At 35.6% G+C, this 27257-nt stretch overlaps 1 protein-coding gene across 6 annotated transcripts; it reads right to left on the minus strand.

Annotated features, from left to right (window-relative positions):
- Nucleotides 1-37: 37 nt before the first annotated feature.
- Nucleotides 38-27257, minus strand: LOC7472652 (calcium-transporting ATPase 3, endoplasmic reticulum-type). 6 transcript variants are annotated; one of them, XM_052450711.1, is made up of 34 exons: nucleotides 27062-27256; nucleotides 26929-26979; nucleotides 26760-26793; nucleotides 26175-26192; nucleotides 24710-24846; nucleotides 21965-22039; nucleotides 21510-21555; nucleotides 20627-20686; nucleotides 20445-20525; nucleotides 19666-19751; nucleotides 19237-19338; nucleotides 18737-18790; nucleotides 18262-18363; nucleotides 17758-17816; nucleotides 17113-17257; nucleotides 16679-16786; nucleotides 15287-15439; nucleotides 15041-15145; nucleotides 14146-14342; nucleotides 13099-13210; nucleotides 12406-12504; nucleotides 12163-12308; nucleotides 11934-11991; nucleotides 10866-10913; nucleotides 10310-10360; nucleotides 9709-9840; nucleotides 9381-9482; nucleotides 8409-8463; nucleotides 7770-7855; nucleotides 7076-7224; nucleotides 6499-6604; nucleotides 6339-6392; nucleotides 5508-5556; nucleotides 38-529 (listed from the first exon to the last, which is right to left on the minus strand). In XM_052450711.1, the coding sequence occupies exons 1-34, from the start codon at nucleotides 27092-27094 to the stop codon at nucleotides 462-464; spliced, it is 2961 nt and encodes a 986-aa protein (XP_052306671.1). In that variant the 5' UTR covers nucleotides 27095-27256; the 3' UTR covers nucleotides 38-461. The 6 variants fall into 6 exon arrangements, with proteins under 6 accessions (XP_052306671.1, XP_024451618.2, XP_024451619.2 ...); XM_024595850.2 differs by having other exon boundaries at nucleotides 10866-10958; nucleotides 27062-27254; XM_024595852.2 differs by lacking the exon at nucleotides 38-529 and adding an exon at nucleotides 566-1235 and having other exon boundaries at nucleotides 10866-10958; nucleotides 27062-27257.

A 27257-nucleotide genomic window follows, 5' to 3' on the forward strand; every position in this document is an offset into this window, starting at 1 on the left:
TGATACGCGTATGTATGAACAGTAAATGAGTAAATGATGAACGTTAAAACACCATTGTATTTCAGTAAACTAGTTAAAGTTAATTGAAGTTAATAATTACAGTTCAATGCCTCTTGGATGTACAAAATTGATTAGAAATTTAACCACGCAAGGATACAACAAACTCCGAGTTCATAAAACAAGAGAATAATAACATTTCTTTGGAACCTGATGATGAAACTAAACATGACTGGGCCTCATTTGCTGTTTGTGACAACTTACAAGGCATCTGGCGTGACGAGAAGTAACAATTTAAGGCGAGTTGTGTAGAGTTCTCTCTATAACTTCCACCCTTGCAGACAAATAAATGCAAAGGGAAACCAGATGAAGGTCCATTCAACTTTAATGTATTGAAGGGAGGAAAATTTGTGTACAGTATGACTTGGTGTAGGAACAAAATTTGACTGCACAAGGCTTCCCTGTCACTTATCACGCAATTCTCTTTTTGGAAGTAAATCAGGCCTTCTGAATCTCAAACCAAACCTGAAGCCTGCAACCAAGGAGCATGAAACTCTTAGCAATTTGTTTGATAACTGTTTTACTCACCATATATTTTGGCACCAGAATTAAGTTCATAACCATTGCCAGCATCTGTGTGTGTCTCTGTGCCCATATAAATAAATAAAATATCCATGCATTTATATGCTCCCCCACATGTTATCCTCCAAAATATTGAACCAGTTCAATGATGTGAATATCTAATCATCTAAACTACAAGCAGTTTAAGGTTCAAAACTATTGACATACCTCCCCAATAACCAGAGACAGAAACAACATTTTACATTGAAAAGGGGAAAAAAATTCAGATAGCAGCAATTGTTACAGTTAACTTCCACCCTCCTTCCGTTTCAATCATACTCAACACCAGTGCATGTCTCCCAGTCTCCAACCACCTAACTGTACCTTTCACCCTCCTCCAAGTCCCCCACCCACTTCATCCGGAGCAAGTTTGAAGCCCCGCCTTCATTCCCCTGTCCCAACCTTAAAAAAATCCACCCACCAACTCACACCACCCCTCACTCCACTCCACGTCTTTCTCGTCATTCTATTAATAAGGCTTAGCACCCCTATCCCCAGTGAGATAATCCCGTCAGTAAGAGACCTCCCTCAAGCATGTAATTGGTGACATTTTTGTGTTCAGGGTATTGAGTGAAACAGGTAGATGCTTCAAGGATGCGGCAGCCATGATGGAGAAACTGAACAGGATGTGGGTTAAAAGTGAACAAAACTTGAACTATGACACAATGTATAGCAAAGATAAAACTAGGGTTATCAAGCCCTAGGATTATAGACCTAATTGTAGAGAGATCTAAAGAAAATTTTCTGATATTTTTATTAATTCTGTATAATAGTCTTCCTCTCCATAAAATAAATCAGCTATCCTTATTTATATCAATTCAAAAATCCTTTATAGAAAATAAATCAATATTAAAACTTAATTAATAAAATCCATCTAGTATTAGGATTCTTAAATTGTAAAATACTAATTAAATTAAAAGTCATAAACTAAGTAGGAAATAAATAATTAAAATGAAAAATTAGCTAGAAAAGTAATTAAAATGAAAAAACAATAATTTCATGCTTCAATCTGGTCCATAAACTCTTGAGATAATTATTTTACAGTAGGCTCTCCCACTTTAGAAAAACCAGTCTTCCCCACTTTAGAAAAACTCGTCCTCGAGTTGAGTTCAGTATCTGGAAAGTACTTATAAAGATCAATAACATTGAAGGTCTTTGATATGCCTATTCTATCTAGAAGATCTATAACATAAGCATTGTCATTGATTTTGTTCAACACCTTGTACAAACTATACTTCTTCATCTTTAATTTATTATAGGTGCCTGTTGGAAACCTTTCATTGCGCAAGAAAATCATGACCATGTCTCCTTGAAACAATTTAACTTGCCTATGCTTGTCTGTGCATACTTATTTTTGGCAATTGATACTTCTAGTTTTCTCCTCACCTTTTGATGCAGAATTTGCACCTATTCAGCCAAATTCTCTATTGGCTTGCTAAATCTAGCAGCTTTGGGCAGTTAATGTAAATCAAGTACATGATTTGGAGGCTTCATGTACACAATCTCAAATGTTGTTGTGCTAGTAACATTATGCTTGGAACTGTTGTAAGCATATTTTGTCCGAGCTGATGCAACATCCAAAACACTCCTTAAGTGCTCAATATGATTTATTTCATTGTGACTGAACACAAGGATATCATTAAAATAAACCACAACAAATTTATTTATGAAAGGTCACAAAACCCGATTCATCAGCCTTATGAATGTGATTGGTGCATTCGTTAACCCAAATAGCATAACTAACCACTCATACAACCTATCATTTGTCTTGAAAGCCATTTTCCACTAATCCCCTGGTCGAATCCAAATCTGATGAAACCCACTTCTCAAGTCAATCTTTGAAAAAACTGTTGCTTCACACAACTAATCTAGCATGTCATCCAATAGTGGAATTAAAAAATCGCATCCCACGGTGATTTTGATGATGGCACAACAATCAACACACATAGTCAGTAAAGCAAGGACAACAAATGGATTTAAGTTCTCTTGAAGCATCCCTTTCTTCAACAATTCTTCTATTTTCTCCCTCAAGATCTCCCTCATTTTTGGGCTCATTCTGTAATGAGGCAAATTCAGAAGACTAGCCCCCAATATCAAGTCGATCTAGTGTTGGATATTACATATAGGAGGTAACTCATATGGTAGCTCATCTGAAATAACTTCTAGAAACTCCTGCAATAAAGGCTTAACAACTTCAGGGACCTTAACTGCCCTGTCAACTTCTTCGAACAACAAGAAAGACTTCACAATTAAAGCATGTACTTCCTTCATCTCCTTTAAATCTCTCTAAATTTCTAACAAAGATTGGGTAATAGTAAGGAATGCCCTTCATCCAAACTTTTAGGCTTTTGCTTAGGAATTCCTTTTCAGAGGCATCAAAGTAAAATTAATCTCATCCTTAACATATCTATACATGTTTACTCGTCCCTATGCCATGAATTTACATTATACTTCCATGGCACACCAAACAACAAGTTACAAGCATTCATGTCAACTACATCATAATAAACTTTATTCTTACTTGCCGATGAAAAAAGAACTTTATCTTTCTGTTATTGTTACCTTTGGTACCTTTTTAATCCAACCTATAGAGTAAGGTGCACGATATATCTCAATATTCAAACCCAATTTAACAAGAGTTTCCCTACCAATAATATTCTCGTATCTACCGTTATCAATAATAAGATAAAAAATTTGTTGGTTTAACATGCTCCTAGTACGAAAAAGATTGTATGTTGTCTCGCCATTAGCTTTCGGTGTGCGCAGCAATCGTCTCACCACATAGACCTGACCATCATCATCCTTATACTCACCCTCACCAATAGGTTCACAACACTCTTCCGGATACAATTTTGTATCTTTTCCACACCTTTCATTCTCACGTTCAACCACATTCACAAGCCTCTAAGGACATGCATTGGATCTATGCCCTTCTTGATTGCATTTATAACACTTTATTCGAGGGGGTTTGGCATGAGGATTATCCCTTTTTTGGTTATCCTTGTTAGGAATTGTTTTGAGCCTATTTTTATCACAGCCGGAGTCAACAATAGCTGGTTTGAATTGATTATTTGTTTATGGCAGCTTACCCTTCCCAGTAGATGTAAGTCAAGGCTTTGTGGTAGGAACACTTATGTGATAATCAAATCTTGTATTGGTTATATCTTGTATCAACATCTCTGCCATTAATGCCATATTTCATGCATTAGTAACATTGAGTAGCATTTGAAGTCCAATTCCATCTCTAATGGAAGGTTTCAGTCCTTCTACATATCTAGCAACTCGTTGCTCATCAATTCCATGCAAATTATTTCGCTCAACTAGACGCAAAAATTCCACTGTATATTCATGCACAGTTCAAGAACATTGAGAACACCTTTGATACTTATGGAACAAAAGTTGATCATAATCAGAGGACAAGAATCTAACTCTCAACAACTGCTTCATCCGCTCCCAAATCTCAATAAGTCTTTTATCTTCCATGCCTGGTGTGTGCCTCATTTTTTTTCTCAATTTATGTTTGTGCACAACCCTAGTGCCTCAAGCTTGGTTGTAAGGTTATCAAATTTGGCATTAATGTTGCCAAACCCAGTTTGCACTCTCCTTTCTAAAGCTGCTATCGCTACTGAATGGCGATTTAGCTAATCCCAAACAACCCACATCCCTTGATCACCGTCACGGAGATGGTTGCCACCAATTGCTCCACAATTCTCTTCACAATTCGCCATCAATTCGGATGTTGACCTGCTCTGATACCACTTGATGTCGCGTATAACGAAGATAAAACTACTGTTCTCAAGCCCTAAGGTTAAAGACCTAACTATAGTGAAATCTAGAGAAAATTCTCTGGTATTTTTATTAATTTTGTATAATAGCCTCCCTCTCTATAAAATTAACTAGACATCCCTATTTATATTAATCTTAAAATCCTTTATAAAAAAGGATTCTTAATTAAAACTTATCTAATTAGTAGAATCAATCTAGCATTAGAATTCCTAACTAGTAAAATACGTATTAAATTAAAATTCTCAAGCTCAGTAGGAAATAAATAATTAAAATCTAAAATTAAATAGAAAAATAATAACTTCATGCTTCAATCTGGTCCATAAACTCTTAGATAATTTTTCTATATCAACACAATGCACATTTTGGAGAGAATACAGACACCCTCAAACTAAGGGCAGGAGGAGGGATATTAAGGGTTGCAAGTGGGAAAAAAATGGGTTTAGTTTACAACCATTTCATGATTGTTAGTATGTTGATGTGGTGAGAAGAAAAAAAAGGAGAAAGCAAAGCGACATACATACAACTATACAAAAATATTACTTGTGACATACAAAGGGCATTGGTTGAAGATGTATGTTTTTGGGTAGTCAGGAACCAATCAAGTCACCTTGATTGGAGACCCTTTTGTTGACAAAGGATTCTCATATTGGGAAAATAAAATTATGGGGCAATCAAGCTAGTTTTTGCAACATGTCAAGAGATGGAATACTGAGTGATGGACATGATAGGCTAGATGTTTAGCTAATGTGCCTGAAAGCTTGTTAACCTATGGATCTTGTTACCAATGTCTGATATGGGTAATGATCCCCACCAGGAACTCTAAACTTCTCTCTTATTAGAGGCTTGTCTGGGAAGTTGTTGCGTTGTGTTGTCACGTAAATGTTTGGGTTCCCATTTCAACCCCTCGTAGAGATACATCAATCAAAAGCATAAGGTGTGTATGAGGAGAGAAACATATGAAATTTATGTCTAGAGTAAGGAGATGTCTTCTCATCGTGGTCCAAGTTTGATTTCTAATTGTTAATTATTCTCTCTAAATAAAATCTCTCACCAAAGAACAAGATGTTGAAAAAAAGGAAGATGAAGCAAAATAGTGAACTTACCCTTGGAATTTCTCGCGAAGAACTTTAAAACTTCGTCAATAATTATGACCTACACAAAAAACACTATATTAGAAGTGCCGTGGGAGGAAACCGGGCTTAAGATATTTGAAATGCATTCACCAAGGCAATTCTTGCTTCCAACCAAAAAAAAAAAACAATCTAAGATGCAAATGGCTTTACATTGACTAAAACTCAGGAAAGGTAACCTTTCCCTATTTTACTTCACCTATGATAGAATATATAGGCAAAAAGGTTATAGAAGTGGCATAAAGTTCATGAGAAAACAAACTAAGAGGTTGTCATGATCGGGGTTGGAATAAGAAATTAGGATTAGGGAGGAAAAAAGAAAACAAGTGACTTTTAGGGATTCAAAACATGTGAAATTGAAAGGTATAAATAAAAGTTTTCAAAATGTAAAGACTAAAATATATTTATTTCCAAAATTTAAGGGTGCCAACCCCCCACCCCCAAAATAAATAAATAAATAAAAAATCATGATCCTAGCTTGCATACAATATTCATAAAACATATAGAATCCCAACCCAACTGCAATTAAAACTCAGTCCAAGAGTGCTTGAACAACATCTATAAGAAAAAAAAAAGAAGACAAAAGCATGAAAGACTAAAACATATCATTAACAGTGGAACCTTGAGACTTACATTGTTGTTTTTACCATATTAGAGGTAAAACCACTACAAGGAAACAGTTCTAAGCTAAATTCCAGCAACTACATTCAACTCTCAAGAATCTCATTGCATTAAAAAATGATTATCAAAACACAGATACAAGACAAAATTAGTAAACTGGGAAAGTTAAGATTCACAACATACAGGGAAGGAGAGATATAAGACAACTTTCCACTCAATCCAAGATAACGGCATTACCTGAAACAAGATACGTTGCAAATTATTCTATTAAGTACCTAATGGTTATGGGTAAAAGTAAAATTATTACCTCATAATATCGGGATGCAAAGGAAAGAGAACTTACAGAGAATAGAGTAGATAGTGGGTGCACATACAAGATCAGTATGTGAAGGAGCATAGTCAGGACAATTGAAGCAACAAGCCATAAATTACTCCAGGGAGGGATAACACTGGAAAAAAAAGGGGAAAGCATTACAGCTCCAAGTCTGTCCTAATGTAACTTTTAGTTTATTTTTTTCTATGAAAACTCCATAGGCAAAAGGGAAAAATAATCACTTATAGCCTGTTTAGGATTGTGGTAGCGGTTGCGGTTCAAAGTGCTTTTCACTTAGAAATGCATCAAAATGATGTTTTTTTATTTTTAAAAAATCATTTTTGAGATCAGCACATCAAAACGATCTGAAAACATTAAAAAAATAGCAAGAAATTTAAGGGAACGCGGTTTCAACCGCGTTCCCAAATGGAGTCTAAATGAGAAAAACAAGTTATTGTAGTGAAATATAATGACAAAATGTCAAAACTAAATCTCATGCATCTAACTACCATTAAACTACATGCAAAGCATTCTAAACAATTGAGCAAATTGATTCGGCAAAAAGCACTAAATATTCAATAACTTTGAAATCAAACAGAATACTCACAGAAGCGATTGATTCTCACTGAGATTATTCAAAGCATTAAACATCTCAACAACAACAAGCACTGTCATGGATACAGTTGATGGATGCCTATCATCAAATATACTACATGGGTAATTTGTCTCCCTTGTCGAGCAACTGTCAAAATTCATCTGCAATAAATGAAAAAATAAAAGTTCTGGTGTAGAATTTGAAGAACATGCTCAGTAACAGTACTAGTGAAATATATTTATCCATGCTGGGCACAAAGAAACCAAAACCCAGTCATTGCATGCTAACTGGTCATTTAGGTTTTTTCTTTTCATTTCTTTCCACCTGAAAGGGTCCCAATCGATTATTATAAGCACAAAACTTGACTAAACAAATTCAGCATCAACTTCATGTTTGGTACCATTAGTTTTCATGGATGAATTAATAATGTTGATCTCAAAACAATGGATAATAACACAAAAAAAGGAGATGCGGAAAGCTGGGAATGTTCAGGACTGCTAGAAAGGAACTCAAAAGACTCTGAAAGTCAAGCAACTCCAGTGTACTAATCATGGAACCATCTCAATACAGAACTGCACCTTCACTATTATTAGCCTTTGCCTTGCAGATCAGATCTCCAGGTCAAAATACACAAGGAGAATGTGCCCAGAAAGGAATCAACTCTGGCCTATCAGAAAGCACACCCACTAACAGAATAAAACCTTACCAGTTCCTTGAATGGTAGTTTGGGACCGCTATCAGAGTGCACAAACCACCACACGAACCCAGCAACAGTTGCAAGGCCCACATAAGCTGCATCAACCAGATACTGCATCAAACACCTCTAGAATTCGAAGAGCATTCAGCACTAGGTTGATTATAAATTCAAAAGAGGCACATCATGATCAGAAGAAATGATAAATTATTTCTCCCTTTTCAAAAGAGGCACATCATGATGAGGATTCCTGCATGGTACATTATGATGCTGGGAATTTAATGCAGAAAATCCCTAATCATATATCATATGGATCTCAGGTGTCACATTTTTCAGACAAAAGAATCCTTTTACATTTTATTAATTTTCTTTTTAGAATTACCCTTAATTACCTGTACTAAAATAGTTTTCTCGAACACTTGATTGAATTATTTGAAGAAAACTTTTTATCATAAATAACTTGTTCACTATAATATGAATATCTGCATGAATGGCACTATGAGGGTAAGGTATTTATGGCATATGCAGGTAAAATACCACCTCGAATCAATCACATTGCAAGGAACATGAAATTGCCAAATTATACTGAGGTAATGCATTTGTTCAGCATGATAGAAATCCACATGAAATGGGTTTATCATTATTTATTACCTCCAATTACCAAATAACGAAAAAACAGCCACCCGCTAACAACTGCTTCATTCACCTGCACGTTATATTGAAAAAGTTGATATTCAACATTGATGACTGGAAATTGTGATGAGCTATGAGAGTAGAACTTACTGCTCAATAATAAAAATCATATAACATGGAATCTTGCATATTGAACAACTTTAAAAAAAGTTATGCACGCAGAAAAGGAAAATGTCAGCCCAAACTATCTAGCCCTTTCACTCTGTTTATTCTTTTCCTTTTTTTTTGAGAGAGAGTTATTTAGCTCTTTATTTATTCTCAAAGGTAATTAAATCTGGTTAAAGAGGTCAAGAGGCACGGCCCTATCTACAAGAAGTCTACAGCAGAGACCAATCTCAGAAACAGGTGAAGAGATGAAAAACAAGTATAAGTCTGACCATCTAACATGTAGGTCGGACCATATCAATGAATGTCTCTCCTTCAAAGAACCATTAAGTCAATCTCCACAGGCATCAGGCCAAACCTAACGTAGTTTCCCACCTACCTGTAATACTTATTCATGCTTGCTACTGGCTATTTCAAAGCTTAGTGAAGAACACCACGAACAAGGAAAACATAAAACAATAAATGAAACTCTAAACAATCCAGAAATCCAAGAAAAAGGCAATTCACAAAAAAACCATGGGTTCCAATTATGATAAGAATATCTGTGGGGAACCTTTTGGCACATAGCATCTTAACCCTAGCCATATTGTTTGGCATATTACCACCCAATAAGCCCCAAGCATAAACACAGCCTATCATCCAGCCCACCTAATGTTTCTGACTTCATTTATGCCTGTCGAGCCATTCATCTTCTTGTTTTTGTTTTAGGGTTGGGTTGTGTTTCAAAATGCACCAATGAGTGCTGGCAACCATTTACACACACAAACCAACCATTTAGACAGACCTATTAGATAAACTAACATGTCCAAATCATTGAATAAATACCTTGCGAGGTTTAGCCTTCATCACATCAGAATCTTGCTTGTTGAAACCAATAGCAATTGCGGGCAATCCATCAGTAACCAAATTGACCCAGAGCAGTTGGACCTAAATGTGATAAACAAAAAATAAATTCCAGCTCTTCCAATTGACCAGCATTGAATTGTAGGAAAGCAACAAAATGATATGACCAGCATCTTCTCCCTATCTCAATGTCGACGTATTTAATCCCAAATGAGTATTTTTCTGGTACAAAATAATTCTAGTATTTCCTCTCTTTTCTGCAAAATGAGTTCACTATTGATACATTAAAGTGGTACACTAAAGTACTCACAGGAGCAAGGGTATCAGGTATTCCAATTACAGCTGCCACAAAGATACAAACAACTTCACCAATATTTGATGAGATCATGTATCTGATGAATTGCTTTGTGTTATTGTAAATAGCCCTTCCCTCCGCAACAGCCTGCTAAGTAATCAACTTGTTAAGAAATAGAATAGCACAAACCATATCTGAAAGCTTAGGTACTTATTTATGGGGATCCACATACAAGTTACAATTGGTGCAAGACAAACAACTCTTACACCTCCAAGAAATTTTTTGTATGATCTAATTTTTCCTGACTAACTATTAAATTCAATCTGTCATTTTTTTAAGTTAATTGGACACAACAGACACTCCACACTGTGATGTGATAATTTGTTTATGATCATAGAATATCAAGTTCAGTTTGAAGAGATATATCGATGGAATAGTTGTCATATCCTGATAACTGAAAACTTGTCAGCATTATATCCTTTGACATGTATATGTTATATTCTATTATATGCCTTTTTGGAGAACAAAAACAATTGTCAAACAATACCCAGCAGACAGTACAGACATAGCAAGAAGTAATGAAATTACAGCAGATAAGAGGGGGAGAGTCCTATACCGCTACAATGGAAGCAAAATTGTCATCTGCCAAAACCATATCCGAAGCACTCTGGAAAAAAGGATAAAGATGGTCAGAAACTTAAGGGGTCTATGCATTTACACTAAATAATAATATTGGAAAAAATAACAGAAACTGATAAAGTGTGCGCCTGCTGATAACAATTTATCATGTTTTACACTTTTAACTGGATCATCTGACACAAATCTTCTGATATTATTCATGTAAAACCATGAAGCTGACTATTAAAGTTGCACCACAGCATATAGCTTCCCAATCATATTAACTGAAAAAAATCTTTGCACTGGATCTTTAAGGTTAAGATTCTACATAAAACATTTTTTTCTTAATAATGAAATAAGTTCATTCAGGTAACTCAGGCAACAAATCAATTGGTTAAGTTCCATTGGTTTGCTAAAATTTGCAACCATACATAAATGTGTAAGTGTGTTTGAATAGAGAGATCATAAAGAAGAGACATGTTTTTATGTACACTGCATAGAAACAGACTCATCCATGAATGTACTATGAAATGCATCCTTGGAAGGTTGCCTACCTTTGCAACTGCTGTTCCAGATCCCATTGCAATTCCTATATCTGCTTTCTTTAGTGCAGGTGCATCATTAACCCCATCACCAGTCATTGCCACCTAAACAAGTCAAGATCAATGATTTCCATGGGGAAGTATTACCACAAGAAAACCTAAAGGCAGAGAACACCACACTACATGTTTGAAACAATACACGTGTAAATACATAAAAAAAGGTTCTATGGTCACTCAAAAGAACCTTATACAGACAATTTTAGTCAGTTGAAGCACCATAACAAAACATACGCTTAACCAAGGGGAACTATTATTTTTATGTAAATATCAAAGTTAATGTGCCATCCAATCCTCAGCTTTACATTTCTATTCCAAAGCAACTATTCCAAAGCAACTGTCATTTTAATGCGTCTGCTTCAAGCCCCCATATCCCATGCCTCGCATTTTAGATGCGCACATGCTTTCTTGTCATGAATTCTCAACATCATACTCTTTTCTATTGTTTTATCAGTGCCTTTTAACCATAAATGTTAATCAAACAGCTTCATACATTACAGTAACCATTCTTTGTTGCACAATGGAAACCAGTTCTTGTCATCCTTTATAATTTTTTTCAGTAGCTGCTAGCACAAGCTTTCACAAATAAATTATTTCTCAGATCTCCTCTTTATATGACTAAAGCTATTGACCTAATATTGCATACAAAAAGCTGGACCTTGCCAAACCTATTCTGGAAAATGACAGTTTTTAGAATTATAAAATGTCCTTAATGATTCGCCTTTGATAGATTACTAGCATTATATCCTCACGTGGGACCCCACATCACCTTTTTAGATTAACCCATCAAGATATTCCATGATAATTTTGTTCATGGTATGGATCTTACAAAGATCATTGTTTCCTTATTTTTATTATAATTCAAACTTTACAATCTAAAACTTCCAACCCATAAAAACAAACAAGTGTTTGTTTCAATAATAGCATAATATTGTCCAAAACTTAGTTCATGCATTGCACGTATATATTTGCAGGTATAAATATAGATATAACAACTCTGATGAAAAGAAATACTAGAGCTACCACTTCATTTTGATGTTGTAAGGCCTCCACCAGCATCCTTTTATGACTAGGTTCAACTCTAACAAGACAGAAAAGAGGATGTCACCAAACAAGTTACTAAAATTCCAACAAATAACAAACATTTATGTGTATAGGAAAGAACGGAAAGGTTAAAACAATAGGAAGATGGCATGATGCTTGACAGACTATCAGAATTTATTAAGGCTATAAAATGCAGAATTAACCATACCTGGTAAAAAGTGTCATGCGTTGCAAAGCCAGTGTTCGCTGCAAAGCAGGAAGCTCTTCAAACTCAGAAGCAGTGTATGAGTGTCCAGCAAAATCTTCCAAATGATCAAAAGCACCAATCTTATTACAAAGTGATTCTGCTGTTGACTGAATAAGTAATTGTATTAGAAAGGCAACCAGAGAGATGGGAAACTGTAGCTTATACCATATAACAGAAAAATATACATCACTCAATTTAAGTTACCTTGTTATCCCCAGTGACAACTATAACACGTATTCCAGCAGTCATACATGAAAGCATAGCATTTCTCACTTCCTCTCTAGGAGGATCAAGCATTCCAACCTTTTATTGAAGTAAAGGAGCAGATGCAAAGAAAATGTGAGAAGTGGAAGAATCAACCTCATACTTAGAAGGTGCAGGAATTCTGAGCCACAAATACAAACAAGCTGAGGAGGAAGGTGCACAAGTGCACACTGACACGTGCATATAAAAGGGTACATGCAAACGGTCATGTACCCACAAACACATAACATGCAGTGCAAAAAAAAAAAAAACAAAACTGGAAATAAGAGAAGGTTCATAGAACATAAAAGCAAAAACGGATGATTGGAAACTACATAGATTTCAGAGTGTGGTCACAAAGTTTCAGAACTATAGGTCTGGTTTCCGAACTCATTTTTTGTAGTTAAAAAAAATATATAAGAACAAGAAGAACAGATTCAGCTCTTCCTTATTTATTCACTCCGATTTATTTTCCTTCCAAAAAAACCTTTGTTCACCATGAAATTTATTGTTATACAAGTTGCTTCATCGCCTCATAGTATAAATGAAGGTATCTAAGATAATTGCATATAGATAAACATAAATGATTAAATGGAAGGGCATTAAGTATACAGAGCACTTAATCTAGTGTTCCATTTCGAAAAGAAAGCATACCAACCCAATAAATGTAAGGTCCTTCTCATCCTCAAATGAGAGAGTCTGTTGACCAATGGGCATCTGTTTGAAAGCTAGAGCCAGGCATCTCAATGTTTCTTTTCCTGCAAAACTGACCAATAAACATGGCATTAATACTGCAAACAAAAATGTAGAGTTTTAGAGACAATACTAATATAACATGCCTACACGAATCTTAAATATGATAGTCAAGACAATGGTTCATCTTAGAAGGATTTACAAGAGCAGAAATGGTTGTGAAGAAAATCAGTAAGCATACAAAGTAAAAGGAGTGAAAGTCAAACTTTGCATAAAAGCACCGCCTTGGCAGAAGAGACAACGTGGATGATTTAGCTCTATGGAAACTCAGGGAAGATAAATATATAAATATAGAAGGGCAGTGAAGAGAAGAGAACCTAAGGAAAATGAATATTAGGGGAACATAACCCCACCTGGGTGAAAGGTGATTCCATATACAGCCAGTTAGATCAACCTTTCTAAGTAAAGCCATGTATATATATGTTCATCTTCTGTTATGTCAAGAACCATCTCAACCTAATAGCTTAAGCTGTTACGTGAGGTCCTAGGATATGATTTATATTATTATCTAACACACCCCCTCAAGTGAAAGCTCTTTGGGCTTGAAACTTGCACAGGTCCATTTTACCTTGTGCTTAATTTTTATCAAATAAATGGAGATGGTGAGATTCGAACTCATGACCACTTGGTCATCAAGGCTCTGATACCATGTCAAGAACCATCTCAACCCAATAGCTTAATCTGTTAGGTGAAGTCCTAGGATATGACTTATATTATTCTCTAACATGTTAGACAACTCGAGCTTCCATGAATCAACTAAGTACATGCATGATTTAATTAATAAGTTACATGGACTAAATTCAAAGTTATCCAAAATGAATGCTAACCACATATCTCCCAGAATGAAACATGTGTCTACTTCAATTCTTGCACAATGAAATTCACCATATTGTGCCAAAACATTGAGGCTCAAGTAACATCCACTAAAATTTTAGCATCATTTCTAACCTGCGGAACCTTGACTCTAACTCATCTCGGACTGCGGCAGAAAACGGAACAGTGGAACCATCATCGTTGCAAAGAATATTGGAGCATCTAGAAACAATACTTCCTGGAGCACCTTTTGAAAACATAATCTCCTTCTGCTTCTGACTACATAAGACAGACATCATCTTTCGATCATGAGAGAATTCCAAAACAGAAACCTATAAAGCATCAAAATGGTAAAGCTTGCGTCAGCAGTCAATTTTTTTTTTTTTAATGAACAGCTGAAGAGTAAATGCTGAAATACAGAAGAATCTATTTCTCAAGGATTTATGAAATCACTTCCTTACAGCCCAATTTAACATGCGAACGAAAATTTTATAAAACCAATTGGCCTTAAATAACTTGTAATATTTGAAACAGAATATTAAAGAAAGCATATGTTAATACATGAGAAATGGTACACAATATATCTTGAAAACTAAATATATGTGGATGAGAAGACATCTACCATAGCAAGTAAAAAATTATAAGGAAAAAAAAATTAATAAAGTGCAAAAAGTACTGGACATATGGTGTATGAAGTCAATTGCGTCAAAAATCAACCACCAATGAACCAGCAGAAAAGATGATGACAATCTCAAAATGAAGAACAATCTAAAACAACAGATAGACTAGTAGCTCATAGGTATTCTTACAAAGTAAGAGAAGATAGATCTGATCACACACAAAAAAAAAAGGAAAGAAAACAAAACAAAACAATCTAGAGCCATATAATGCTATATAAAATATATCTATCTTTCATGACCTTCATTGCCATTCATGTCCAACATTCTTATACTATATAACAGAACCTGAATTAACTTGCTAACTCTACATAAGGAAGAATTACACAGCATCCAGTATACAAAAAACAAACCTTTTTGAATTGGCTTTCCCAATAGTGATTACAGTATGAAGCACGCTCATGCTTGCTCAACATATGCAGTGCAGAAGGCATGGAATCAAAACCAGGAAGGCCAACCTGGAAAGATGTGGTGAAAATAAACAAGTTCACACATTAAATTGAGGAGGGGTCATAAATGGAGAAGAGAAGGAAGGGAAAAACTGAACAGCTATGGTAATATTGAGCTGCTCTATATAAGGCCAAGCTACATAACCCAACCTTCTCCGCCAGAACACGTAGCGCTACTTCAGTGGACTCCCCAATTTTTTCATAGCTTCCCTTGTCTGGATTGTACTGTAAGATAGACTCATTGCAAATGGCTGAACACATAGCCACATGAAGAAGAGAAGGCAACTGAGCTGGAAACTGAATCTGCAAAAAGAAAAATCAAGGTTAAAAGGATGTGGCACTAACAAGGAATCCTAAGGGACCATGTGAACCAACTAATAGCATGTTTCCATAAGAAATAAACAATCAAAAGAACATTTTTCCTATGTAAGGGAAATTGACTAAACAAGCATCGAGAAGCCATAATCTAAAGATGTGGAAGAAACGAAGAATCAATTCTGCACCAGAGACTTAATTTTCAATTGAATTATCTGACAAAAAGAACAGGGAAGAGTGAACCTTCCCCGCAGCCACTTTTAGCTTGCTGCACAAAGCATACTCAATATCTTGTCATGGTGAGTCAGAAAAATGTGATAAAATACTTAAGCTTCCATATATAATCTTCAAAACTCATTGAAAAGACCTAACATTCTGAAGAGTCATACCCTCATTCCAACCATAATTCAAAAGCAGCTGTAGTATAAGGGATCCGGGCAGCATTGTGCTCAAGTTTGTAGCTTAAATTACAGGTAATTACCGCTAGTAATGGTGGTAGGGAATCTGGTGATCGTTACTAGAAAAAACCAGAGGAAAATCAAGATCAAATGGATGAGCTAAGAAAATCCCACTACAAGTTCTTTCCCTAGCCTGAAACATCTGCTCATACAATCTGATATAATTATAAAAGCTGAGATCAAAATTCAATCAACCTAGATTCTGTCTCCTGATATAATTCTTCCGTATACGGGCCTAAAATCTATGTATGCCAAAATCATGCAATTCAGATCTAAACCAGAAGGCAAGCTAGAATACCAGAATCATTCACGCCTCTACATGGAATACATTCCAAGTACTTGCAACATTTGACTTGTCCCACTATTCTCTCAAATACCTACTTAATGACAACTATTTCTCTTGCCACATTGGTTAAAAAAACTTGAAAAAACACTCTGAAGATGGCTCTACTCCATGGCATTTAAAAAGAAAAAAAAACAACGGGTGTTCAGAGGCCTCAATCCTGTAGCCAAGAGGTTACAAGACCAAGGCAGACATGATTATCAAAGCAAAGGGAATAAGTGAAAAGGCTAAAGTAAAACAAGACAAAGATGGAAGGAATTAATGGATTGAGATTAAGAAAAACCACCAACTTTTGCTTTTCTTCCCTTTTTTTTCCAAATGAACAGAAAACAGAAACCACAACTACAATAAGTCTTCATGAATTGATTACAGACTTTTATACTGAACTTTTGGTATAATCCCAACAATCTGAAACAAAATAAGTACCTGCATGCCAGAACTGCCAAAAATAATGCCTTCTGGAGCATAACTTGTCCCACTCACACTGTATTCAGCAATTGTTGGACCATGATGAACGGAATGAACAACACATATCTGCGAAAACAAAATAACAGGAAATTTATTTTTTATTAATCAAGGTATCTAACTATGACCCCAAAAGAAGGTGCTGTCAAAAGGTGTCTTGAATCAAATGCTCTGACCAAGAAATGAATGTCATTGGTTTCTCTCACTGAGCTTTAGATAATAAAGAAACCTTTAATCTCGACAGGTCCCAGAGATCATGGCTGTTGAAAAATTATAAATAATGACAAAAAAGGATGGCTTAGGTTTCCCGTTAGCCTCTGACTAGTTCAAAGATCACTATTGTCCCTCAGACTCATAACTTTGCATTCAGTATTTACAAGTTTTGAGGTGATCACCTTTGAAACAGACATCATATTAGTTGTCAATGTTCCGGTCTTGTCACTGCAGATTACTGTAGTGCAGCCTAAAGTTTCAACGGATGGCAACGACCGCACAATGGCATTCAACCGAGCCATACGTTTTGTTCCAAGAGCCAAACACCTAAATGAATAAAGAGAGATGATGAAGCAAAATATGGGAACTAAGATTCCAAAATGATACATTCATATTATACTGAAAACATAAAAAAGAAATGGCTTTGGAAAAGCATTCAGAATTTCAATTATCCAGAAATGGTTTCAACGTGTACTTGGATAGCCATAGAACTTTCAGATTAAGCAATTACCTTTCCTTCTTACTTTCAGATAAAGCAATTACCTTTCCTTCTTACTATGGATAAATTACTTTTTCTGGCTTCACCATGGTGCTATGTTTCAGGCGTTTTCAAGGTGCCTTCTTAGTGAATATGCAGAAAGCTCTTTCATTTAATTATTTGTTTATTTCTTCATTCTTTCCTCTATTTAGATTTACATTCTTTTTTTTTATTACATACATGTGCAACACACATCATCAGAACCACTCAGCGAGCAAATTCCTAAATTATATTGGTTAAAATCATAACAGCCACATAATTTCCATCATGTAAAATACAAAGCACTCACGTTGTAACAACTGCTGGAAGCCCTTCAGGAATTGCTGCAACCGCAAGAGCAACTGCAATCTAGGCAGGCACAGCAAGTAGTTCAGAGTAAACAGCAGTGGTAGTAATGAATCATAAAACAGCAAAGTAGTCCAAAGAAGGCCACTAAAAGAGTAATTCAGCCAGCCAGATACAAACTCGAGTATGGATTGTGGAATTATAAAAAATAATATGCCGGGTATAATTCACTTATTTTTCACACAATAGAAGTGAAATTTCAACCAGAACCCCTGTGCGCATGCATGTCTAAGAAGACATCGTATTCATCTGATTCATAACAGGGCATGATACCTTCAAGCAACTAAGTATCTAGAGGTTTCAGGGACCATTACTATTTAATTATCGACGAATACCATAAAGCAGTTGATTACAGATTTTATTGAAGAGGAGCAGAAGAGGCACAAAATCAGAAATGGTTTGTATTCTGACAGTAAGAAACAGATTGGACTCATCCACAGAACAATACCTTGAAATAGTGGATTGCACCGCGCAAAAACCCACCATGAGAAGGGTCGTGGAAGTGACCAATGTTTACAATCCACACAAGTATACAAATCCCCGTAATAACCTAAATTTGCACCAAATAATCAGTAATTCACTTCATAGCATAATACTTAAAAGGTATCAGCTTATGTTTGCAAAGAAAAAAGAGTTCCACGTGTGTCAATTAATAAATAAGCCAAAACTAGACCAAGCTTTCAGAGAATTGTTCAGTTCAACTCAACATATCAACTTTAAGACATATGGAAGAGGGAAAATTTTCTGTTTTTTTCCTTTTCTTGACAAGTATGGGATGGAACTTTCATTTGCCATTCCTTTTTACAAGCATGGAGTTACTTAGCAAAAAAATCTCCATGCTGTTTTAATCCCGCTGAAGTAAAAGCAAATTGCATGTATAACATTGCCACGCACAAAATGGGAGAGAGGCCGATGAGCAATACCTTAGCCAAAAAAGTGCCAAATTCATCCAGCTTCTTCTTTAATGGAGTCACCTCCTGAATAGCATTGCAGAAACACATAGTTATACACAAACACTGCATGTGTGCAGTATAATTCAACCAAGGAGTTTTCTTCTAGATGGGAGCATTAAACCATTAGACACAGACCAGTTATAACCCGAATTATGATGTCTCCATAAAATGCATGCCATGAAACAAGATAACTCACATGCATCAAGAGAAAACCTAGCTTACAATAAGTATTGCCAAAAGCTCACCCCTCTTACTATGAAACCTCATCCTGTCTATTTATAACTCATCAGCAAGCAGCATAAATAGGATTCAATCCAATTACATGAAGCACAAACTTAAGGACTCTAGAGAAAGTTGTAGAGAGAAAAGGTAAGATAAAATGGGAAAAACAGGGAAAGATCAAAACAGAGTTAACAATTTACTTGCAGATTAGAATTTATACAAAGACTTGGAAAATTGATAATGCTTACATCATCTGTATGCAACATGGAATCACGGATGCTCCCCATGGCAGTATTAGCTCCAACTCCAACAACAACAGCTCTTGCCCTACCCGCAACCACTACTGTACCCTGGCAGTCAATATACATTTATTCAATGGCTCTATAGGAAAAGCAAATACTGGTTGAAATTTTCTGGTGAAAAAAAAAAAGAAGAGCAAACTATGGTTCCTAAAAGATAAGGAGACAACCAAATACTCTGGATATAAAGTATTTCCACCAGGTATACACAATTAGTATAAGGGGAGCCAAGTTCAGTCCATCTAATCAAACCAAAGGCAGTAGTAGAAGTCATAATCAATATACCCAATTTACAGGAAATAGTTATCACAAGGGAACAACAGTTACATCCTCTATGTAAATTTGATGAAAGATTGCAACAAAGTTCAGAATAAATACCGAGAAGAGAATATTCGTTTTGTCCTGGTATACAGCATTTGTTGCTATGGTGACCTCAAGCTCTTTTTCAACAGAACAGCTCTCACCTTAAGGAGTCAAACAAAATCATCAGTTGGATGGAACCTTAACATGCTTCAAAAATAAATAATTAAAGAGAATCCAAAACACCACGTAGAAGATAAACATTCCCCAGTCAATTGGTAATGTAATTCACCAAATTCTTCCATGTAAATGCAAACAAAAAGTAAACTCCAAATTGTACAGACCATGTGTATCTGCAGTAAATAAAATGGAAACACTGAATGCAGCACCTGTGAAACATTGGGGTACAAAGAGACATGCCTTGGATGCTTAGCCTATGGAAGAACGATCATGGGAGAGTGAGGTGTATGACCTTTTCCACAACAAAATGTTAGGGAAAGTAATATATCAACTAGTCCACAAGAGTGGCAATGGAGTGTGGCACATGACCTGGTCTAAATTGAAAAGGATTGTTGTGTGTCAATGCATGGCCTACTCCATATAAGAGTCACCATGTGAATGCTAAGTATGTGAGGCAGTCAAAAGAGCGGCTGTTAGAATGGGAGATCTATAGCCTAGTGGCATGAGATGTAAATCCACACTAGAATGGCAAGGGCAGCAAAAAATCACATTCATTCATTTATGAAGAAGCCTATAATGGCTTTCTTGGTTGGAAAAAAAAAAAATCATTCTCATCTGAGCTAGATGACTGTAATCTAACAAATAGTTAGCATTATCCAAGGAAAAGGCTGGTGTACCAGTAAGGATTGCTTGATCAGCACGTAGCTGATTACTTAACATTTCAATCATTCTCATGTCAGCTGGAACCTTGCATCCCACTATATCACAACACAAAACACCCTAATGTCATATCCTTGGCATTTTCATTCATGATAATAAATAAATAACCTTGATCACTCAAACCACATGATTAACATACCACTGACTTCCACAATATCACCTGGAACAAGCTCGGTAGCAGGAAGGATGGAAAAACAACCTGTGACAATAAATGGACAGGAAGTGATAAAAATCCAACATGTCTAAAGAATCAATATATAATTTGCGAGCTTACACCTGAATGGATGGAAAAAACATATAGTATAAGTTTAAAGGAACATTTGCAAGCAATATAACTACCAACCCATATAAGTAAACAATTGTTAAATCAAGAAGTCTAGGTTCAGATTTCAGTGGGACTTGCATAGTTCAGGCCAATAAAAAGAAAATAAAAAAGATGTTAAGGATATACAGAAATTGGCGTGCCTTGAACAACATATGCATAGTCAAAATGCCTCAAAAGTGAAAGAACCACAAATACTCAGCACTCTGGGGAAATAGAAGGACCCAAAGACTTGCACAAGTTCAACCAGGAAGAACAATCCCCTAAAGCAAACAAAAACAAGGATAAACGTTCTTTATTGGGATACTTGACTACAGGAAACCCTTACTCAATGAAAGGGCAACAAGAATTTGGCATAGCTTCAATAGTTTTTATTAATCCCTCATCAGCAAAACATACACCTAGCAACTAACCAAATCCTTCCCTGCCCATTAAATAGTTAAGCAAAGGTCAAAAGCTAAAGCAGCTAGTAATATTACAGGAATATAATATCTTAGAGGGACTCACTGTAGCATCCCCATAGATAAAGGGCAAACTGCAAAATAAAACTTTATACAAAGCTAATAATCCCAAAATAAAAATTGACAGGAAAAGCTCCTCAACGGCAACAAAAGAGAACATGCAATGAACCAAGAAATTGATATCACAATTACAAGGTCATCATCACAACCATCTGGTTGTTTCTTTTTAAAAAAATTACCATTTCGCAGCACGGTAGCAATATCAGCTTGATAGGCACGTAATTCCTGCATGCAAGAGAGGAGAGAACCATCATCAACACAAGATGAACCTCTGTAGACCAAAACCGTAATCGTTGCAGAATAATGTCATTTTCTATATCAGATGTCAAAACCATAGTACTTTCACTTTTGAGGGGTGCATTTAGATTTATCAAAGTAACCAAAAGGCAACCAAATTCGTTAGGTGAAAAACAAGAGACGCACACAGGTACATTGCATCCATACAACTTCCTTCAAATCTTAAACAGGCAGCTGCTACAAAACTGTATATAAGGATAAGAAAGTGTAGAGAATTATGTAGATTGAATTGTTAATGGATCGTTATTTACGAGAACAATTAAAGATCATCATCTATATTTTCCATAACCAGATGTCAGCTACTGTTTATGTGAACCATAAGAACTCCAGAACTTACCTCAAGAGACCTCTCAGCATTTGTTTCTGTAATTACACCTACAGCTGCATTGGCAGCCAAAATCAACAAGATGACCTAAGCATATAACAAAATCAACATAGAAAAATGTTACAACCATGTGTGCTTGTGATAGAAAAACCATCGAACAAAAAACAAGCAAATAGATTTGGAGAACCATATATGAGAATTGCATGTTGTACCAACTACTACATACCATGCATAGAAAGAAATAAAGAAGAAAGATATAGATGGAACACCAAAATAAATCCCAGATCACGTCAACCAGTTTCTTTGCATGAAGCACTTTAAATATTTCCATATCCTTTTAACCAATAAAAATCAGTTTGGCCCACAATGCCTCACTTAAATTGGATAAACCTCTCATAATCAATGATGGGCCTAGCAATGCCAGCCCAGCAACATTAGCACAAATCATTTATTGTATACTTTGGCAAACATTCATACCAAGTCAACAATAGGCTAACCCAACTGACCATACCATCCTAAACCTAAAAAACTGCACAATCCCATTACCAATAAAGATGTTGCCATTTTCATCATTGATAGAAAACTCATGATGATTTGTCCATAATAGCATCTATTTATACCAACTTTGAAAGCAGATATCTAACTTTCATATTTTATAAGAGAAAAAACCAACTTTTGTTTGATCCACACAAATAAAATTTTGGGTTTTGTCATGCCCTGCAGCAGGTAGCTAAAGCTTCTAAGATTTCAAATATAAAGTCACTTTATAAATGAAACTAAAAAAATGAAGAGATGAAAGGTTGTTTAAATCATGCATTCAAAGTAAAACAACAAAAGACTTTTTAAGGTAGGTATGAAAAGCAGGGATCCTCATATTCACCTTTTATCAAACAGCAAGGAACAAAGTTGAAGTGTTTGATTAAAATGTCTGATTTTATCATTAATGAACATTGTTCAATGCGTTTCAATACTGAAAAGATATGTCACGTATGCAACCTAACTTTAATTTGATCCTGACATGGATGAAACTTTTGGTGTGTCATTGCCCATGTAGCATCCAGTTTAAATCTTACATAAGTTTAGAATCTAAAATACAAGTCATGGAATTAAGAAAATTAAAAGAAAAGGGTTAGTTGAAAAATAAGAAAAAAACAATAAAAGTAGAAAAACAAAAGACTTTGTTTTTTGAATAGAAGATCTGCTTTCTAAGGACAAAAAATAAAAGGGCTAGACAATAAGAAAGAAACCATGGTTGTAACAAAAGGTTTTCCATGAAAAAGTACAGGATAGTTCCTTGCACAAAATTCATAAATTGTGCTGCCAAATAACCAATGTGTTCCTCAAGCAAAACAAGAATTTGAAGATCAACTATGATTCATGAACACACACAGTGACTTCTACAAAAACTTTAAGTCATTGTTGCAGGCACCACATGAAGGGTTGTTGATTCATATGGTAGTGATGTCATAAGCTTCGCAGTCATTCATAAAGCAGGCAACCAACATTAGAGAACCCTACCAGCTCTCTAAGAGCAAAACCCCATTCTTAAATATTAGCAAAAGACGACATTGAGGAGGAGGAGGAGGAGCAAAGATTCAGAGCATCAAATCAATATAAGTCCATGTATCTACAAACCAACAAAAGGGAAGGAGCACAAAAGGCTGTAGCTACAATAAAAATCTTTCTGTGAAGAAGTACAGAATAATGAGTGCGCACAGATTCCTAAATTGCCCCACCAAATAATTGAAGTATTCCTTAAAAATGTCTGATTTTTTTTACTGAAACTATCACCACACCCTCATTATATTCAGCTTCTTAGGCAGAATGAAGAAGCAAACACAAAGATTTAGTGAATAAAATCCGCTAACGTAGCGCGCGCGCGTGCGCGCACATAGACAGATGAATTTTGACAAAACTTGAAGTCATTGTAGCAAGCACCAAAGGCAGGGCTGTAGCAATAAGATAGTTTTAAGTGTATGAGACATAACAATCTCATGAAGCCGGTCACCATACACCTATTCTTTTTCATAAAGTATATAAGATAAAACTAATAATAGGAACTCTCAAATCGCCTTTTATGAAACAATATGGAACACAATGACCATGGCTGCAACAAATAGGTCCCTGTGAAAAAAGTTGAGAATAATACTTTTTACACTAACCCCTAAATTACATTGCATTATCATGGTTAGGAAATATATCTTCAGCTTCACAATCATTCAAAGAGGGGAAACGACATCGAAAGAACCTTATCAGCTCTCTGAGAGTGATGCCTTATTTGTGAATTGTGACTATAAAAGGAGGAGAACATTGAAAAGATTAAAACAAATTTTGTAAATTAGAATAATTAGATATATATTAAATAAGCAACACAATAATACAAAAGGAACAAAAGCATTGAGATATTGAATTTATATAAGGTGTAAAAACAATTCATATCATTATATAGAAGGAGTTGAGAGAAAGTAGTTGTTTAACTTTGATAATAAGCGACTTTGATAGTCAATACATAAAAGCTGGAATAACTTTAGTGGAGAATGCTCGATGCATTTCAGCATTAAAAATACATAAATATCCATTAATTTTGTTAGTGAAAAAGCTAATAAAGTTGTAGCTGGAAAGGATGGAAGTTTATTTATTAATTAAAGGAAAGACAGATGAATTATTCATGAAATTTAAGTATCAGTACAGTAGCTCATTTTGTTGGCATGTAAAAACAACCAATTCTTATGAAACAAGGAAGAAAGCATATCTTACAAAAGGCTCCAAAAAAGCTGTCAAGCCAGTTTCCCCATTAATCAAAGCCAAAACAAGAGAAACAGCGGCAGCAGCAATCAATATTTTAACAAGCAAATCATCGAACTGTTTTAGAACTAATTTCCAAAAGGGAGTCCCTGCATATAGAGAAATGTGGAACACATAAGACTCGAGTTCTAAATAACAACATCCATCATCATAGATAGCTTAAACAAAATAAGAAGCACAATTATAGACCCTCAATTTATGTCGATTTATCAAAAAGAAAAAGGTTTAATTATCCAAACAACATTCTCAATCAAGAATCTACAACAGGATTGCATCCATAAAAAAGGCATTAAGGAGAGCCACGCATATAGAATTTCAAGAAACCCATCTCACTGTCTTTGAATAGATACTCCCAACATCTCAAAATTCCATTTTTTCCCTCCCTAGAACTCGCACCTTCAAAAAGCAAGAAAATTGCCTAAACAGCACCCAAAGCCTTAATGAGCACCAATATCACCATTCAGAGCTTATCCTTGACCCATTTGTAAAAGTCTCTTGCAATTAACTTCAAACTAATTCTACATCAAACCATTAAGAAACATAAGACCCAACCTAACATACTTCGACTACATCTGATTAAGTTAAAAGACAATGTAGCAACTGTAATTACACTGAAGGTGGCAATGAGATATGGGCAGGTTTAGAAGCAAGGCTGTTGCAGGTCAACCCAACCAACCTCCAGGTTCAACATGCAACCATATAAATTTTCAAACTTTTAAATTAGGAAGCTAATAATGAACTACAATTTTTTAAATTTCCATTCAAAAAGTAGGTATTTAAGCATTTAGATGAGTCCAAGACAATCATTCACAAAATTAAGAACCATGAATCGCTGGAAAATAATCTACTTAGAAACACCTCAAAGAAACATTTTTACAAGATGCAGTCCAAGAATCTAGCAATCCCTCTCCTTTTTTTTTTTCTCTACCTCCTCTCCATGCCTTCGGCAGTCCTCACGGAACAACTTCGAGTTCCCTTGACAGAACATCAATATTTACCAAATGCAGTCAAACCTTCAACCACCATTAGAAAAAGTCATGTGAGGCCAAGTATGCAGATCAATTTGCATACTTTTCTTCCCCTCGTTCCTCCCATCGAAATCAATTTACATATTTTAGTTTGATTGGTTCAGATTCCATATTAACCTAAGCATCCTGAACACATGGTACCTAAACTATATTAACAAACTCAACTCAACTAAGCCTTAAACCCAACTAAGGTCAATGATAAAACATAAAAATCAGACAGAAAGAGAGGAGTGAGCAACTGTACCAAATGCACGTGACTAGCATATTAGACAATAGACATATGGATGACCCAAGAAATTTCATGTGATTAACATAAAGGCATTGTACGCCTACAAAATTTGTACGCATACAAAATCTTGGGAGACCAAAGACATGTGCCATGTACTTACTTGTCTCTTCAGGCAGCACTGCAGACCACGAGTGAAGCATACAGCCAAATGACACAAATCGTTAGATGCAAAAGAAAAAAAGGTTAAAAACGATAATATCTATATATAGTGGAACAGAAACCAATGGCTCAAAGATGGAGATAATTGGTGAAATGGAACATCAAAATCAGTTTAGATTCTTCGTAGCACTCAAAATACAAGCAGATTGCAAGCGATAGAGCAAATAACCAGCAAACATTTTAAACATAAATGAAAAAGAAACGCCTACAGGGAAACGAGCAAAGAAATCACGATAACAAGATGGCAAATTAGGACATCAGCTATCTCTGTTTCCTGGTGCCCTTGGATAAACAACACCACTCACTGCTCCACAAATTATCCATAAAAAAGGTCTCCAGACTACTATCCTAAGATATCACATTCCAGAAGGACCGAACCTAATTCCGTAGCGACTGAGAACTAAAAAAAAAACTAAGTAGAAGAAAGAACTGGAAGACAGACAAGGGAGAGAGTTAAAGCGAGTTTGAAGGAAAACAATCTGGAAGTGGAGATTAAGTAAATGAAAATGTCAGAATTTGAACATACCGTTTTTACCGTGAATTTTTGAATGTAGCGTCACCTGTAACATCACCGACAATAAATCTTAAATAACCAATTAGAAAGGAAAAAAAAATCCCAAGGAAGTTGGTTTCACTTGTACGCCAAAAATATTTAGTTCTGTTTCCTGATAAGCAAAACTGAAACGCACGCATACCTGAGAATCGCTGAGCCCTTTCATAGGGTCTACCCCAAAAAAATCCAAAACCTAAGCAAAAGGCAGTCATAACTTGTTAAAAATTGATCCCTGCGAATCTTGTAGTGTAAAAGAAGCGAGAGAAGGCGATTACCTCGGCGATGGATCTGGCGTACGCGTCTTCCATTGAGAACCGGAGAAATTGAATCGGAGGGAGAGAGGAGACTGAAAATTTTATTATAGCGAACCTTTTGACATTCTAGTGAATTTCGCTTCAGTCCGGCATCTGGAGTGGGGGTGTTTCATGTTCTTCGTTCGGTTTCAAAATCTGAGCATTTAATTCTTCGGGA

The sequence above is a fragment of the Populus trichocarpa genome, chromosome 2, assembly GCF_000002775.5.
Source record: "Populus trichocarpa isolate Nisqually-1 chromosome 2, P.trichocarpa_v4.1, whole genome shotgun sequence".
Classification (NCBI taxonomy): Eukaryota; Viridiplantae; Streptophyta; class Magnoliopsida; order Malpighiales; family Salicaceae; genus Populus; species Populus trichocarpa.

What these genes read in the sequence shown, in the direction of transcription:
- LOC7472652 (XM_024595850.2), bottom strand. Translation starts at nt 27,094, where the DNA reads ATGGAAGACGCGTACGCCAGATCCATCGCCGAG. An exon ending in ATATGATGTCTGTTTCAAAG is followed by an intron (nt 16,787 to 17,112) that starts GTGATCACCTCA and finishes TTGTTTTCGCAG; the next exon opens with ATATGTGTTGTTCATTCCGT. An exon ending in ATTTTGCTTCCATTGTAGCG is followed by an intron (nt 9,841 to 10,309) that starts GTATAGGACTCT and finishes ATTACTTAGCAG; the next exon opens with GCTGTTGCGGAGGGAAGGGC.